The sequence below is a fragment of the Fistularia commersonii genome, chromosome 4, assembly GCF_037954325.1.
Source record: "Fistularia commersonii isolate RoL2024-O1a breed Wild chromosome 4, RoL_Fcom_v1.0, whole genome shotgun sequence".
Taxonomy (NCBI): domain Eukaryota; kingdom Metazoa; phylum Chordata; class Actinopteri; order Syngnathiformes; family Fistulariidae; genus Fistularia; species Fistularia commersonii.
The window spans coordinates 3,632,755-3,650,634 of record NC_141287.1 but is presented as its reverse complement, the minus strand read 5'-3'; the positions used below and the strand labels follow the sequence as shown (position 1 = coordinate 3,650,634).

The 17,880-nt window shown below is 51.3% G+C and overlaps 1 protein-coding gene across 12 annotated transcripts in view; it reads right to left on the bottom strand.

The window, feature by feature from the left end:
• Window positions 1–12,646, bottom strand: part of stxbp5l (syntaxin binding protein 5L) — a 95,634-nt gene extending 82,988 nt beyond the window's left edge. For 9 of the 12 annotated variants that reach the window (XM_086144745.1, XM_086144749.1, XM_086144747.1 and 6 more), the window contains exon 1: window positions 11,921–12,645. In XM_086144745.1, coding sequence (XP_086000871.1) covers window positions 11,921–12,088 — 168 coding nt within the window. In that variant the 5' untranslated portion in view covers window positions 12,089–12,645. Of the gene's footprint in view, window positions 1–11,920 lie in introns of all 12 variants that reach the window. The other 3 variants (XM_086144748.1, XM_086144750.1, XM_086144752.1) reach the window with 1 other exon arrangement.
• Window positions 12,647–17,880: the final 5,234 nt, after the last annotated feature.

Here is a 17,880-nt window from a genome sequence, read left to right as displayed (position 1 = left end):
TCAAAAACTAACTTGCACAAAGTGGACAGTATTCACGCTTCTTTCTGCAAATGGCAGCAAAATGGACCACGACTGTAAGCTGGGCACAACCTACGAGGAGATCAAGTGTTTCTCTCCATCAACCAATCAACATGAGGAATGCTGGGTCAGCCAATAGCACGCCAGGTACGGATCTGCTCAGCCAATTATATTCCGCATTAGATCTCACGTGGGTACAACCGAAGGAGCAAGAGTTTGCAATGCAGGGTGTCTTTGTTTAGTAAAGGAGATCTCATATTTTATTCATTCTATAAAATGAATTTTTGTTTATTTTTACTATATTTTACTGTTTTTTTGTCTTAGGCTAGAATATGGCGAATTCAGCTAGAAAAAAAAATGCAAAAAACTGCTAAAGAACGATAAATCGCAAGAACCGAATTACAAAAAGATCCACAATGTGGCGAGGGTGTGAAAGCCGAATTGAACAGCAATGTAGCGAGGGTCCACTGTACACACACACACACACACACACACACACACACACACACACACACACACACACACACACACACAAGCATTCAGGAGGTTCAGTGGAAACCATGAAAGTCCAGATGTGTGAATGAACAGGTGAAGTATCGTTAGTCTGAGGACACAGAGAAGGACCACCATTTCAATGAAACCAGTCATTGCAATTAACACACACAAACACACACACACACACACACACACGCACACACACGCATAAGTATTCAGGAGGTTCAGTGGAAACCATGAAACTCCAGATGTGTGAATGAACAGGTGAAGTATTCAATAACACCAGTCATTGCAATTCACACACACACACACACACACACACACACACACACACACACACATCGTGCATGACCTAATGACCGGCTGTCCCAGGTCGGACCCGTCCGATGGAGGATGTGATGTGCGCCGGTTCCTCCAGTTAAGGGGTGAGGAAACCCTGCATGGAGACGCTGCTCGGCTCATCCAAACCCTTGACTGGAAGAGCCTGGAGGCCATTCCAGCTTAAACCGCCATGACCTTCAATCGGCGTGCATCTCCTCCACGAGCGCCAGTGGAATTTTAAGCGTAATTGTTGTGATTATTCGCCTTGACGCCGCCTTGCTGCAGCTGCGGGGGCAGGAAAAAGAAAAAAAAAACAGCCATGTGCGAATGTGTTGTGCGTATGCGGAGCGAGGCATGTCGGGGAACGGGCCGCGGCATCAGCGAGGCGCCCGAGGCTCGGCGGAGAAATGCGGGAGCGCTAAACAAGTGTGTTACTACCCACGATGGTGTAATGGAACACGCCTCCGAGCCCACTCACAATATGCTCCGCTTACGTACGCAGATGTACACACAGGGCATTCAAGACAAACGTGCTGCTTGATAGATATATATATATATATATACAGTGATCCCTGGCTATAACACGGTTAGCTTTTCACGGTTTCCCTACTTCCTGGATTTGCATGGTGCATTGTGTTCTGCATTCTGATTGGCTAAAAAGTCACTCCGCTTCTTCTCTACCTGTGCGTCGATAACGTCGCAGTTTAATATGTGCACGTACGTAAAACAGCTTGACGAATTTACATGACGTACGTGCAAATTCTCTTGCAATTTCCAGTTTCTCTAAAACCCATCATGTTGACAAAACGCTCTGGAGCGACAAAAGCACCTTGCAGGGCCCAAAAGGCAGCGGAAGATGCTATCTATGGCAGATAAAGTTAAACTTCTGGACATGCTAAGGGAAGCTAAAAGCTATGCGGCTGGAGGTCGGCATTACGGAACGAATGAATCTTCCGTTCGTTCCGTAAAGAAGGAAGAAAAAACATAAGGACGAAAGCGGCGATAAGTTTTAATAAGGATGCAAAAAGGGTTGCAACTGTCTGCAATTTTTTTCATAATCATTTTCAATTTTCTCCCGTTAATCCAATGACTCGGGTCGCGGTGGGCGGAGCTAATCTCTGCAATCTGAAGCCTTCTGTTCACGTTGATGATTAAAATTATTATTTGACAGTACAGTACAGAAGTTATTTGTTGAAAAAAACATTTCTAAAGTACAGTACTTTTATTTGTGAGACAAACGATTGAGCCTGTAAAATGGTTTGTTCTTTCTTTTCAATGTATAATAGAGTATTTAATTGTATAATAATTGTAAAAAAAAATAAATAAAGGTTTCTACTTCATGGATTTTGCCTATCACGGGTTCTTTTTGGAACGTAACCCCCGCCAAAAACAAGGGTAAACTGTATGTATCTACATATATATAATTACACAGTCTACATACATAAATGCACACACACACACCGCGCTGATGTTGTCTAGAAAAGCACAGAAGTTGGCGTCAAAGACTCGTCTGTGCCAAACAGATGCTTCGTCAGCGAAGCTCAGCCCAGCCGCGCCCGAATCTGGCCGACCACCATTCCGATTTGTTAAAAACCAGAAGCGTCTCCACTTGTGGATCCCCGAGAGACGCCTCGGGCTCCCCTTAACTTTAATATATTTAAAAGCCGCCTCCTCGGAGTGGATGAGACATACAGTGTTACGACAAAATAACCATTGACTCAAAGAGGTTCAAAATAAACATCTCTTCAAGCCTCTTCACAAAATGACTGCTCTGCTCTCACGTCCTCCTGAAAGCCTCTTGAATACAGTTGGGGAAAAAAAAAAAAAAGCTCTCCCGTATCTGAAAACCCTTCTTGAACTAAACATATCTTCTTATCCTTTCAATGTCACCATGAAAGCAATCAAACCGCAGCCACGTAGCAGCACATCAGGTTCCTTCTTCATCCATGTTCTGACCTGCACTTTTTCTGTCGGTATTTGAAATAGCGTTGCACGCAAAGAAGGGTCGTTACGGCAACAGTACATGTAGTATCCGACGTGCTTTCTGGTCCTGTTGATAAAAAAAATGCTTTCACTCGCTAATAAACCAGTGGCCAAACATCTGCAGGCGTGGGACGGGCCGTAGCTGGCTTCATTACCGCTCTAAGTAAAAACATAATGCTGCTAAAAACATCGATTTGGTCTTAATGACCTGAAAAAAGGGTCGCAAATCCAAAATAAACAAACTATATCTAAAGACGGCTCAAGAAGACAGAAAGAGGAAAAATTAAAAACCCGGGATCTCAGAGGAGTGGAAGTGAAGCATCGAGCAGGACTTAGAAAGCGTCCAGAAGCCGACGCGCCCTGGCGAGGCGGTGGAGATCCCTCCGGAAGACCCTGCAGCGCCTGCTTTCCGCAGGAAACCTGAAACGCCACCGTCGTGGGCTGAATCAAGGCGCGTCCTGATCTTCTCTAACTGTCCCTTTGTTCTGGGTCCATAGAAACACCATGGCTGGTCCACCAGATGGTTCCAGACGTACATATTAACCTCCGCTATCTCCGGTCTCCTCATTGGCGCAACCATGGAAACACAGCCAATTAGGAGATTAAAAGTAAACACCAGACGAGCCGCGGACGGAGGACGGCGTTGCCTGGAGCGGCTTCCGTCCGCGGTCGTATCGTTCTCGGAGCGTGGAGATCTTCTCTGAAGAGCTTCCAGCCGAGGAGAGCGCTGCGCGGCGGCCGTTATATTTGCACGGCGTGAAGCCGGCTAATCCACGGGCCGTCACCTGCAGACCATGTGACCCCTGCTTCTCCAAAAGCACAAAAAGCAGGCGGGGTTTTTTTTTTTCCCAGACACACTAATCCAACGCAGGATCCGGTGCAAGGCTGCCAAAAATAACCAAGGAGCTGAAAAAACAACCTCTCAGTGCCCAGAATCCTGGCAGGAGAGCCTTGCTGGGAGCGTGCAGCGTTTTGTCTTTGCTTGTTCTCACACACACCTGACACAAAAACACACACACACGATCTGCATTTGAAGACCTGCTTTAACGCTTTGCGTGCTGCATGTTTGGCTCCCTGCGGCTCTTTGAAACGCACCCCCTTCGCCGTTGCCCCTCGGCGGCAGTGCTAGCCAGCTAGCCCAGCGGCTAGCACTGCCGCCGGCGAGCTAATGGTGTTGGGTTAAGAGGCAGACTCAGTGCTGGGGATGGGGGGGGGGGATGCTAATGGTCAGCGCTACATGCGTAGCCTCCTGTTTGGATGGCGTGCCGCGCACTCGGGCCGGATTATGGACACCCGGGGGCGCGCGGTGCAAGCGACTGTGACGAAACCACACTTTAACAGCATTAGTCCTTCTGTTTTGATGGAAATGTAGCGCAAGGGGTGCAGAAGGGATGTTTTAATCATCCAGGAAATGCATGAAGAGGCGAGACGGCAGGAAGCAACCGGGCAGAAAATAACAGAATAAATGGAGAAATAAAGTTCTGAGGTCGGATAATTAATGCGGTGAAATTAACCTGAAAATTCAAAAAATGGTAAACAACTCCAAGCTTCACACATGTGGAATCGATGGACTCCAAGGTCAAAACACCCAGGCGGGCACAAGATGGAGAATGTGGTGCGTGATGTCACTTGCACTGAGGATTGTGACGACGTCCACATTGGAGACCAAACAACTTCTGCACAAAAAGATGGTCCAACACAGGAGATCCACCGCTTCAGGTTCACGGACCGCCGCATCCGCACGGCGCCCATGACCAGGACGGGCGACTGTTTTAATGTGACAAAAACACAAACACACACGGGCAGCGGAGCAGGTTTGAAGGCATCTCAGCCGCTTCGGTAAATATTAGCTCACGGAAGCGTCTCCACGATTCCGACGGCTTCTTCTAATCTGATGGTAATTTGCAGCGGCGGGATTACGGCTCATTGGTTCATCAGTGAGACCATCACCATGGCGACAAAGTCGGCGACCTCCCGCAGTCCTCAAAACCACAGCATCTACAGCCCTTCTTCCTCCAGGGTCTCCGGACGTGTCTCCATCACTGTGTTTGGGGTGGAGAAGGTCCCTGGTCTCCAGGTTCCTCCGACGGTCCAAACACATGCAGAAGGTTCACCGGAGACCCTGGATGGTCCGGATATGTACATCTCTATATGACGGGCGAATGTGGTTCTGCTCCGACACCAGGAGCCTGATGGTTGGAGACCATGACCGGAAGCTCCTCAGAGCGTGGAGATGTTTGAGGCGGCGTGCGTGATGCCGCACACACACGTCGGCGAATCAGATGGTCCGCTTCGCTCATCGGGAGTCACTGCAAAACGAAGGATTCGAGGATTCTCTGACGGGAATCCATCAAGATGTTGTGACGGAAATCAGAACGTAATCAGAGGAACTTCTTCTAAGATGAATTATTTATTCCAGGAGATGTAAAAGGACGGGAGATATCTAAGAATAAATAAACAGCCGGAAACTTCTGATCATCTTGTTTTCTGACATCTCTCCTAGTTTTGGTGAACCAGGATCCCCGTCTCTTCAGGAAACCGCAAATATTTCCAGGCGTCGAAAAAAACACCAACCCGGAAGAATCGCACAGAAAATGATGGACGGTTTCAGATGAACATCCAAAGGAGAAGAAATACTGGCCCGTCACAGAAGACCAGGTCCTCTGGACCAGCAGAGACCTGGAACGGCATCGGCGGAGATGATTCGGAGCTTCCTGGTCACAGCTCTGGGCGTCAGGGTTAACGTGATGAAGGGATGAAGGTCCCCTTCCAGAAGACACGCCGGCCTGTCTGAAGACCCTCCAGATGCTGGGATTCCAAACATCTCCAACTGTGTCGATGGAGAACTCGGGTCTGAACGTCAAAGGAATAGCAATGAGACAATAATCTTCGGCGGCGAAGCCCTCGGTCGTGGCTTCTGGAGCTCCGCCGCTCTGGAGCCGGGCTTTAATTGGCGCGATGAGCGCGAGGAGAAGGTCCTGCGCCGCGAGGAGAAGGTCCTGCACCGCGAGGAGAAGGTCCTGCGCCGCGAGGAGAAGGTCCTGCGCCGCGAGGAGAAGGTCCTGCGCCGCCCGGAGACGCCGCCGGACCAGGTAACGAGTGAAGCGGAGTTTGAATTTGCAAGTCAAAATCTCCTCGTCTTCTCCACCGTTTTCCCCCAAAGCAAAGATCCCGCCGCCGCCGGGGAGAGCGGAGATGTTCCTCTGTCACGCTGAGATGATGGAGAAGGTCCATCAACAGCCACTCACAGCTTTATCTGCAAAGTCATACAAGAATCTTCTTCTCCCTTTCCATACGGCCAATCATCTGCCTCCATCTAACACACTCCTCTCGCACCACCTAACTTCCACGAACCTCCTCTCTGGTCTTCTTCCAGACCTCCTCCAACTTCAGCATCCTTCTACCCAGATCTTCTCATCCCTCCTCTGTCCACGTCCAAAACATCTCAGTGTGACTTTATCTCCAGAACATCCATCATGGACTCACTCCTAAAGAGGGACCTCCACATCTTCACCTCAGATCATGATAGCTTGAGAAGATGCCCGTCCAACCTGATCTGTGGGCCTGTCATTCATCAGAAGGTGCCTCAGAGATGCTCCTTGAAGTGGTCCTGCATCCACCTTGAACATCTCCATCACACCTGGCTCCTCTCCGGTGCATCCAAACCTCTAAACCCACCAGCATCCTTCAGCGGTTTGGAAACAAACCCTTTCTGGTGATGAGTCAGATGTTTCCTCACTCCTGAAGGTTGAGGTCCACGGCGTTTCCTGTCTTCACGCGCTCTGATTGAGACGGCGGCTGCTAATCATCTCACTGTCATCGCGTTTTGAAAGCAACTTCTCAATCCTGTGATTCCTCCGTCCCTGCCGGCTCCTGGGACCGACACAGATGTTCACCAGAGCTTCCGAGAAGATGCTCACCGGGGCATCCGAGACATTCAGAAAGCCGAAACTGGCGCCGCCTTAAAATGAAAGCGTGAGCGTCGAGGTGGAGGAGGTGCAGTTTTGACCCGGAAGCCCGTCAGATATTTGCCAGGAGAGACTCGGACGTTGCGTCGAGCGGAGACCTCAAATGTGACGGGATCCCGCTTCCTCGTATGTCTCCTGTCTTCATTCCCGACCTTCTGAATCCGTCAAATCGTGCCGTGACGTCTGGTCATGGCGGCGTCCCACGCCAAACTGCCAGGACAGAAGTCATGACTAACCTTGAGAAGTTTGCCAAGATTCTGAACCTGCCCACACACTGCAGAACCAGCAGGGAGGACGTGAGGCTTTATCTGCAACGGGCCGAGAGCAGGGTTTCTCCACGTCCTGGAATAAACCAAGGGCCCGGAGAAGACATCTTCATGAGAGTCAAGCCTGAACATCCCCTGTTCCGACCAAACTATTTCATCAATAATCTCAGGTAATGATTAAGGCTGGGATTTTTGGTTTTTATTGTTGGTTTGCGCTTTCAGGTACTTGGGCTCAACAGTCCAGAGCGTAGGAGAGTGTGGAGAAGAGGTGAAGAGACGGTCCAAGCAGGTTGGAATGGGTGGAGAAAAGTGTCAGGGGTACCAAGAGATAGAAGAACATCAGCCAGAATGAAAAGGAAAGGTGTACAAGACAGTGGTGAGACCAGCGATGATGTTTGGACTAGAAACTGTTCCAATGACCAAAAGACAGCAGGCAGAACTAGAGGTTGCAGAGATGAAGATGTTGAGGTTCTCTTTGGGAGTGACCAGGATGGAGAGGATCAGGAATGAGTCTATCAGAGGAACGGCACATGTTAGATGTTTTGGAGAGAAGGTCAGAGAAGCCAGACTGAGATGGTTGGGTCGTGGACTGAGAATATATTGGTAGACGGATGCTGGAATTGGAGCTGCCAGGCAAGAGGTCTGGAGGAAGACCAAAGAGAAGATTTATGGACGTCGTGAGAGAAGATATGAAGGTAGTTGGTGTGAGAGAGGAGGATCCAGAGAATAGGGTTAGATGGAGAAAGTTGACTCGCTGTGGAGACACCTGAAGGGAAAAGCCCAAAGGAGAAGAAGAATCTGTCACAGGGGTGCAGGACATGTATGACCGAGACAAAGTGATGATTGAAATGTTTTGGACATGAACAAAGGAGTGTTCATGTCCAAACCATGGTGAAGATCTGGGTAGAAGGTCGCTGAAGGTGAAGCTGCCAGGCAAGAAGTCTAGAGGAAGACCAAAGAGAAGATTTATGGACGTCGTGAGAGAAGATATGAAGGTAGTTGGTGTGAGAGAGGAGGATCCAGAGAATAGGGTTAGATGGAGAAGGTGGATTTGCTGTGGCGACACCTGAAGGGAAAAGCCGAAAGAGGAAGAAGATTGTCGGTTTGCACCGAGACCAGGGTCATGACCCGCAGACCTCCAGCCTGGTGCTCACCCTGATCAAGATCGCCACCAGATCAAGATCAGGACGTGACAGCAAACGAATAGCGAGGTGAAGAATTTAAATCATAAATTCCGGCAATTCTGGTTCCCTGAAAACCAGACCGATACTTCCCACAGACGGAAAGGACGCCGGACGCAACAAGACACCGACTAAAGGAGCAACATGTGAAATCAGCGCGGCCGTTCATGAAGCATCTGAGCCGCCGAACTCCGACCCATTCTTGCCGAAATCCTCTCGTTGTGGCAACTGGACAACCACCGGGAAACGATCCACCACCAGAAGCAGCCGCCGCCAACTTCCACCTGAGCCTGAGTTCACGGGATCTGATCCAACAGGTTTCACTTCTTTGTCCAGCCTCACTTTTCCACATTTCAATTCACATTTTTGTCCCAGAACGACACCAGCGTTAGCATAGCAACCCCCTGAGACCGAGCTTCTGCCCGTCAACTCTTCCATTTACATAACAAGCCGCCATAACCTCGTCCGAAACCCCGGCGGGTTTACCCCGAAACTCCCCGCAGGGCCGGAACCGAAGAAGCCCCTCGGACGAGGGCCGAAACGTCAAGTCCAGTTGCCTGGACGAGCGGATTTGGACGATGATTCACGCTGACCCCGATGACTGAGGACGTCCACGTCCACGTCCACGTCCAGGCATCTCCACCGCGTGGAGAAGCAGAGGAAAGAACTGCTTGCTGTGTACGTCATTGTTTTTCTAACCGCCGAATGAGAGCGGATGGCGATGTATTTTTAAACACTGCACCCTGTAGGTGACAATCATGTCATATTTGCAACAATACAAGGACAATAAAGGCTTTCTACTCGTGCATGAGCGCGCACACACACACACACACACACACACACACACACACACACACACACACACATATATTACTCCAATGTAGGTGATGAAACGAGTGGTTCTCTTTATTATTCATGCATCATAATTGACATTAATAAAAGTCCCTTTCAGCCGGAGGGGAAACAAACTAACAGTGTCCTGCTGTGCAAAGCCCCCCGACACACACACACACACACACACACACACACACACACACACACACACTATGGGTCATGAGAAACTGCTTCTCTTACGAAAGCCTGATGTTTCTGCTCTCCAAGTTCTCCAAGCATCTTCCCATTTGAGATATTTCCCTGAGAAGCCCCATGACAGGACTGCGTCATGCGAGAAGGGGCGGAGCCTGGCGGGAAACTGTAATCGGATTACATGCGACCGTTTACCGATCGGATTAGAGTCCCCGAATCCGTCGTGTCGTCATGCGACCGCAGGCGGACTAATCGCAAAGTGCCCCTTTGACATCCCGGAGTTATGGATGGACGGTTCGCAGGAACTTCTGCCCTTCCTTCTGTCTCCATCCTGGACCAGAGGAGGGTTGATGCTGGAAGACGCCTGGAGACATCTAACCGTTCGCACATCTGACCAACGTGGGGTCTGCGGTGACCCTCCATGTTTCGGTGGAACCCGGAAACCCCTGTGGGAACTGAACCGGGACCTTGTTGCTGCGAGGTGGAAGCACAGTACAGTGGATCCGCACATTTCACGGGAGTTAACTTCCAAGCTCCCCCTGCGAAAAGTGACTTTCCCCAAAGTAGACGTGATCATTTTGGTGGTATTTACAGAGGAGTGACGTGCGGCGAGGTTCACGGCTGGTGAGGCCCGTCTAAGGTGAGGCAGGGGAACTGCCTGCCTCACCTTAGTGGCTCTTTGCAGCCATTTTATGATGGCTAAGCACGGGAAACTACTAACACATTCAACTGTTGACAAAAATCACTTTGCATTGGAAATGTAGGTCATATGGCAAAAGTATTTAAACGTGATATTAGACATACAGAGAGACAGCAATATGGTTTTAGCGCAGAGGACGCTGGCGGTCAGCTGTCATTGAGCGATCTACGTTGAGGCTCAACAGTCCGCTGCCTCACTGCATGTCTCTTCTCAGTATTTGAACAGTTTATGTGAAAATCCACTGATTTTGATTATTAAAAAAAAAAACAATCTAAAACTGGTGAAGTTAATGAGAAATATCTTTTATAGTGCAAATCTGATGAATGTAACCATTATCTTCTCCAAGATTGGCAAGTGAGGCACGGCCACCCCTGCCTCCCCTGACTGCACGTCACTGTTACAGATATACTAACCCTCAACCAACCTCACTCAACCCTTTACCGACCTCCCGCAAACTGTTACCAACCCACCATCGACTGCGCTTCGCTTCCCACGCTCTTCGACAGCTCTCTCAACACTTTGCCTTTAGGAGGCATCGTAGAGCGTGGGGGTACCAACGTTCACAAACTAAATAGCACAAAGTGGACAATATTCAGCAAAGAGGAGATTATATGCTGGCTATAACCTACGAGGAGATCGGCCGCTTCTCTCCATCAACCAATCAACATGAGGAATGCAACATCCACTCAATCAGCCAATAGCGTGCCAGGTATGCATCTACTTCGCCAATGAGATCTCACATGGGTACAATGGTAGGAGTGAGAGTTTGTGATGCTAGCAAAGGAGAGTTTATTTACTTTTATAAAATGAATTTTAATTTAATTTTACTGTATTTTTTATCTCAGGCTATGATATAGCTATTTCAAAAGGAAAAAAAAAATCCACAAAGTAGCAAGGGTCCACTGTTTATCTATCTATATATATATTTAATCCAAAGTCTGGTCCCTCACGCTTCGTATCTGCTGCTGCTTTCCTGCTGTCTGAGAAGATGACCTCTCCCTGCCGCCCGTCTGCACGCCCGTTGCACCGTTTCCGTGGCGATATTCATCTGAAATGCCTGTTGTGTTGCACTTTTGCAGCGACCTGGTGAACACGGGGCGCTCACACACACACACACACACACACACACATCTGATCCCGAGACGCTCTTTGCAGTTTGCTAAGGAACCGACTTTAAGTGTATTGTTCTAAAAATGATTGACCTCTGCCCCCCTACTGAACTTTATCTAGGCTGCACACACACACACACACACACACGATGACACTGTATCTCTGGGCCGACAGCCATGCGTGTAGGGGGAGCTGCCTCCTGCTTTGGGACCAAGGCCATGTTCCAGCACTTTCTCCTCCCCATCCGCTCGCCGCAGAAAACACACACCGTAAACAAGCCATCTTCTCAGAGCTTCCTGTTGAATTATTCACCGCCGCATCCCGAAGCCGGCGACTCCTGGCGGCCTGAGGAGGTGAGGAGAAGAAGCTGGGGGGCATCGCAGGGGGTGCTTGCTATAAATACCCCTCGCCCTTACCTCACACACACACACACACACACACACACACATGCTCATTCCCAAGCTACTGCAGGTCCCTCCCCCCATGGAAGGGAGGGACACCAGTTATGTCATCGCCTCGACACCATTTGTGCTCACTGATGCAACCAGGAGGCGTCTATTCATTGGCTTCAGCCCAAGCTGTTTACACTGCTGCAGCCAACAGTGCACACACACACACACACACACACACACACACACACCAGAGCCCCGGATGTACGCACATGTCCTCCGGGTGGATGACAAACAATGAGTTCATTGAAATACAGTTTCAGAGCTTGAAAAGGCAGAAGCCGCGGGAGCTCCGGTGCAGGAGCAGCGGGGCGCCGCTGAACTTTAACTCCAAAGCGCAAAGTCAAACTCCACGCCCGCCCTCCCCCGTGCACACGGCCGCTCTCCCCGCTCCCGTACTCACCTTGCACAGCTGAAAGTTTTCCGACACCAGCGTCTCCTGCACGTCGATCTCCCGCGGAGTGGGCGCCGCGGTGGGGGTCCCGGCGGCGCTGCCGCAGGACGGGGAGCCGACGGTCCCCCCCGGGGAGGAGGTGGTCAGGCCGTCCAGCACCTTGCGAAACTTCTTCATGGCGGGCGGAGGAGGAATCGGGGTCGTAGACGAGTTAAGACGTGCACGCGGACGACGTGCGTGTGTTCCAGCTGCACAACCCGCCCTGCTTCCTCTCACGCATCATGCAGGCGCAGCATCTTCACCCCTGGCTTCGGTCCACATGATGAGGCGAGGAGGAGGAGGAGGAAGGAGCGCGTCTGGGCCGCTGGAGAGAAGAGGAGGAGGAGGAGGTGGTGGAGGACGAGATGGTGGAGAAGAAGAAGGAGGAGGAGGAGGAGGAGAGCCAACGCTGCGGATGCGGCTCCTCTCTCACATCAGAGCGGGGTGAACTTCACCTTCCCTCCGCATCTCCGGGAGGAGCGACCGCCGCAGCGGCCGGAGGAAGAGGAGCTCCTCCCGCAGCCAGCGGCTCCGCACCGCGGGGGGGGGGGGGGGGAAACTTCACACGGGTCCCTCCGCTCCAGGAGCTCCGTGGACAGCAGCAATCCGTGGAGGAGACGGTGAAGTCACACATGGAGGAGGAAGAGGAGGAGGAGCGGCGGGAGGACGAGATGCTGCGTCGCCGCCCCGCAGTCAGGAAAGCGGCGGCTGTCCGCGGTGCTGAAAAACCCCCAGCGCCCGCCGCCAGACCCGCCCCCTCCTCTTCCTCCTCCTCCTCCTCTTCTTCTTCTTCTTCCTCATCTTCATCTTCCTCCTCCCCGCCCTCCCCGCAGATTGCGTGAGAGGGCCAATGAAGGAACGGCTCACATCGGTCACACGGAGCGGCGCGTCAAACGGCGGCGGAGGAGGAGAAGAGCAGGAGGTCTTTGGCTTTGGGCTCCTTAGGAGGCTCCATTTGTGGCCACCGGGAAGGTCTCCACCTGCAGGGGCCACAGGAGAAGACACGGGGACCAGAGGAGATCAGACATGGTCTCAGACCTTCTACCAAGTGAATTTCAACACAGCATAATTGTGTTTATTAAAGGCTTGTCTGCAAAAATGTCCCTGCAGGTTTGAGGCGAAGCTTAGATTACCTTCTGCCTGCTTCCATGTGTGTGTGTGTGTGTGTGTGTGTGTGTGTGTGTGTGTGTGTGGTGGAACGCTGGATCAGGTTCTAGACCCACCAAGTCTCCCAGCAGGTTCTCCGTGTTAACAGAAGGGTCTGGGTGACTGAGACCTCCGACCTCTGCAAGTGTGGGTCCTCAGGGAGGAGAACCTGTGACCCCGAACCTGCAGAGGGACCTCCTCCGTGGTCGCCTCTCCTCACCAGGAGGTGGGAGTGCCAATCGAGCCTCCAAAGTGTAAGAAACACCTCAAAGGCAGAGGTGAGCGGTCGTGTCGAGGCGGGAGTCAAACAAACATCAGGTTCTGAGCGGAGGTGGAGTTTTACAGAAAGCAAGAACAGCTCAGAGCTGAAGGTTCCACTAAAAATAAACGCCTGGAGCTTCCAGAGAAGACATGAACATCATGCATTCTGTTTAAAATAACACGTTTAAAACGCTGCCGGAGCTCCATGCTATGCTAGCTCTGTTAGCTACACGGCTAATTATAAAACTGCCGTTGAATAACGTGTTCTGATCCAAGATGAAGAACCGCACTGAGGGAGAAGATTGAGGAGGAGGAGGAGGCATCTCACCAGTGCTGGTGCCACCATCTCATGGAGAAGCACAGATGATCAGATGAAGGGGATGAGGAGACAACCAGGCGGCGCCCATCTGGTTCACCAGGGTGGACGCTCAGAAGGTCCAGAGGCTAAAGAAGACAACTTTACTTCGTCTTCAGTCATTCCTGTCAAGGACAGAAACATGAAGGTCCGTTCATCTGGTCCCGGTTGCAACCACAGACCAGGAGGAGCTCTGAGGACCAGCAAGTGTGATGTCTTGGTGGAAGCACGCAGGAGCCTGGGAAGAGGAGGACGGTTAAGAGGAACTGCTTCTCAACACACACGTCCATTAAGAGGGAGAACGTGCATTAAGAAGCCGCAGAACATCGGAGAACCTTCATCTGTACCTCCACGGAAACCACCGGCCTTTTCAACCCATCCATCTCTGGCCTCGGAGACACTTTCATGTGTGTTTTGAAAACAATGTAATAGCTCTCGTTTTCAAATGATTTAATGATCGGAGCTGAGGAAGCCCTGGGAGATCATCTGAGAGGGCATCTGAGGAGTAGATATGGATTAGAAGAGGCAGGAGATTCATGATGGTAGGAGGAGGATGGAGGCCGCAGGGGCTGGAACTTCTGCCTCGCAGCCAGAAGGTCTCCGGTCGGATTCCCAAGTGGAGCCTCCGTGTTCTCGGGGTTCTCCGGGTTCCTCGCTCCAGTGGAGACCCTGGACCGTCCAGACCTGTGAGTGTCGTGGGACGGACGGTCCAGATCGGCGCTGGGATGGACTGCAGAACACATGATGAAATTGAAAAATCACAGAAACTTCAAACAAGTGTATCAAAAGGTAAATAGGACCAGATGTTCCTCGGCTGGAGGTGCAGGTCCAGGACCGGCCGTGTGGTACGACCCTGGCGTACGCTCTCCTCTCGTCTTAGATGGGGAGATACGGAGGAGCTGAGAGGATCAGCTGGATCACGATGTCATCAGCAGGACCTCGTGAAGGTGGATCTCCTCCAGGTCCTGCTCGGTAACCTTTGGATCTTCTGGTGGCTTCTGGACCTCCTCCGGGCTGAGGTTCAGGTCGGAGGTGCAGACGGACCCGCCGCTGCTCTTTCCCATATTTACAATCCTCACCTCTCTCACTTGAGTTTCTGGAGGACTCACAATCATCTCCCCAGGGATGAGCTGGGGTTCACAAGCTTGGGCTCTGAATGGAAGACGTCTGCTGGGTTTTCCAGGTCCAGGTAAGACGTCTCCTCTCACGTGGAACCTTCATCACGTGGCAGTTTCACCACGGCAACCGGACCGTCCGGAGCAACGAGTCGCGTTTTACATTTTTCATCGCAGAAAAATGCAAAACATACAAACAATGAATAAATGAGCCGCGGGAGTCGAACTTATCTGGTTATTTTCACAAGATGGAAACCAAATTGCTGGGCTTCATGGGGACACCAACTTTGTGCATGGATACCCTCAGCCCCACCACACACACACACACACACACACACACACACACACACACATTACATTTGGCAGACGCTTTTATCCAAAGCGACTTACAATAGAGGACATTAAGGACTGCAAATAACACCTGCAAATACAAGATGCACAGGAAATATACAGAACAGTAAGCTGGGGTTAATGAGTTTTGTTTTTTTTTAACAAAGACATACACACACACACACACACACACACACACACACACACACACACTGCATAGCCACACACAGATTGAAACCAGCTGCCAATCATTCACAACCCCTATTATTCATTATTCCCTGCCTGGAGATTTGATTAAAACACACCTGAGCAGAGAAACAAAGTGAAACGTCCATAAGTTGTAGTCAATTCAAGTATCTGAGGGTGTTTTCCAGCGATGGAAGGAAGGACCAGGAGATGGACGGGCGGATCGGTGCGGCATCCGCAGTGACTCTGTCACGGCTGCAGAAATATTCTTTAAAAATCCACCAGATGTTGACTTTTAAGTTTCATCTCCAGCTGATTGAGCCGTCAGTGTCGAGCATGAAGGGTGAATTATATGATTATGGATATCATTACTATCCCTGGAGTGGCAGGACCTCATCTGACTGACCTTCTGCTCGCCGTCCCGGCTCTTCTGCTCTTGTTCTACCATCAAACGCAGCCTCGCCGCCAACCCGACGCGGAGCGATGAAGATGAGCGTGGCGGCGACCTGCGGCGTGCAGAGGCGGACCGCTAATGGCTGAGGGAACGCGCACCAAACATCCTCCTCTGAGCGGCGACCCCTCGCCGCGCCATTAACCCGCCGGCGTCCGAGACATTTACGATATTTATAACACGTCGTCAACGGCCGGCAACGCACACACACAGATTTGCAGGAGAGGCCACCGTAATGGGGAAATGTGAAGTACGGCACTTTACCGGGTGATGCTTCTTTAGAACCGTTTAAAGAACTGCTGCGTGGGTTCGCCTGATCCTGATCCGTCAGTCTTTCCACAGATGGAAAGTCCGTTTTGAATTCTCCGGCCGCCCGATGGCTCCTCCATGCCGAGCAGGTCCAGATTCACGCTCTTTAAGATGATCTCCAGGAACTGGTTCGATACTGGCCGGTCTTCTGGATAGCAGCACCGCCAGCCACGTGTAGAATAGACACCGTTAAGCGACGTATAACGCGAGGTCGTGTCCACTTGGGGTTTCGTCGGTTATGAAGGAGGCAACGGGCCGGACAGGAAGACGCGGAAAGCGGGAAGCGCCGCTTTCGCGTCGGCCGCGAGTTCACCTTCAGAGGCTCCCGCTCCACTTTCCGGGACAAAGTACCTCTGCGGCCACCGAGGTAATGTCAGCCATCCCCGCTTTAACATTTTGTCAGCTCGCATTAGCGTCGGACCGGGGTGAGGGTTCCCTCGCTGGGGAGCTCCGGACCCTTTGTCATGTTCCCACGAGGTGACAGGTGTATCCGGGTAACCTTAAAACCCGCTGCTCTCCGTGTCCACAGATAAGATACGACTATTTGTTCCGCTGTTTGCTCGGACAACAAAACCAAGCTAACGCGCAGAATTTGATGCTTTTAGCTTTCGGAGACCCGTGTGTTTGTAGTACGGACCCAAACCACGGTAGGAACCAGGCCGAGCTCATTGTCCCGTTTTTATGGCGCTTCCTTTATCTGTCGTCGCTGATAAAACGTAAGCTGAGAAAACATCGGTGATGTCCGAGCCTGAATAGAGCATCGGCGATGCTCTACTCCCATGTCGCTTTGCAGATACGGCTAATTTCCGCCTGCTGAAGGTGTTTGGCCCGTTGGTTGATGTTCCACAGACAGCTGGGAGCTCCTCGTCAGTGGACTGGATGGTCTCCTACCCTCTCGTCAGTCGTCCTTCTGCCTCCTCACAGACGGACACGCTCCATCCCCTCCGTGAACGTCACAACGGACTCCACCCTGTCCTTCGAATCCTCCCTCAGCGACTTCACCGGGACTTCATTCTTCCACCTCCAAAACATCATCGCTCCTGCTCACCAACAAAGTCCTCAGTAGCCTGGCCTCCTCCTACCCCACTGACCTCCTCCACCTCCACCTCCACCCCCCTCCCAACTGTCAGACCCCCTCATCACCAGAACCAGATCTTGGCGGGTCCAAGTCCGGACCAGAAACACCCCATCAGCACACCTCAGGAGCTTGGAGTCTTACCCGGTTTATCTTCTGCTACATCGCAAAGCCTCTCTGAGAGTCCTAAAAAGCACTGCGGTGATGTGAAGTATGAGTAGAGGTCCTTCGTGCTTGCTTTAAAAGGGGGTCCCGGAGTTTCGGGGGGTTTCACGGTGCCGGTAATGGCGGGATGTTTCATCATAAACCCCCGTTTGTTTTTTTTGGTCTTTTTGAAAAGGGTCTAAACCCTGAGCTACACATGGGTTCTGTCTTCGGAGGACTCGTTGGTGCTCACGATATCCCTTCTCCTGGATTACTCGCATCTCCACCTCTCGTTCTGCAGTCGGATTCAAGCGATTTCAACTGTCTCGCGGTTGAATATCCCGTGATTCATGAGAGAAACGGGTCACCTGGAAGCTTCCGTGGGCCACGTAGGAGGACACAGCGATACGTTGACCCTCGGTGATAAACTTTGCGAAAGTCATTCCAACTTCCGTGCATTAAAAGAAGTCCGGCAAGCGAAATGGACCATCCATCTTCTCGTAATTAGAGTCTAATGATCGGATCCAGAGCGAAACCCCGACTGTGCGGGGATTAAAA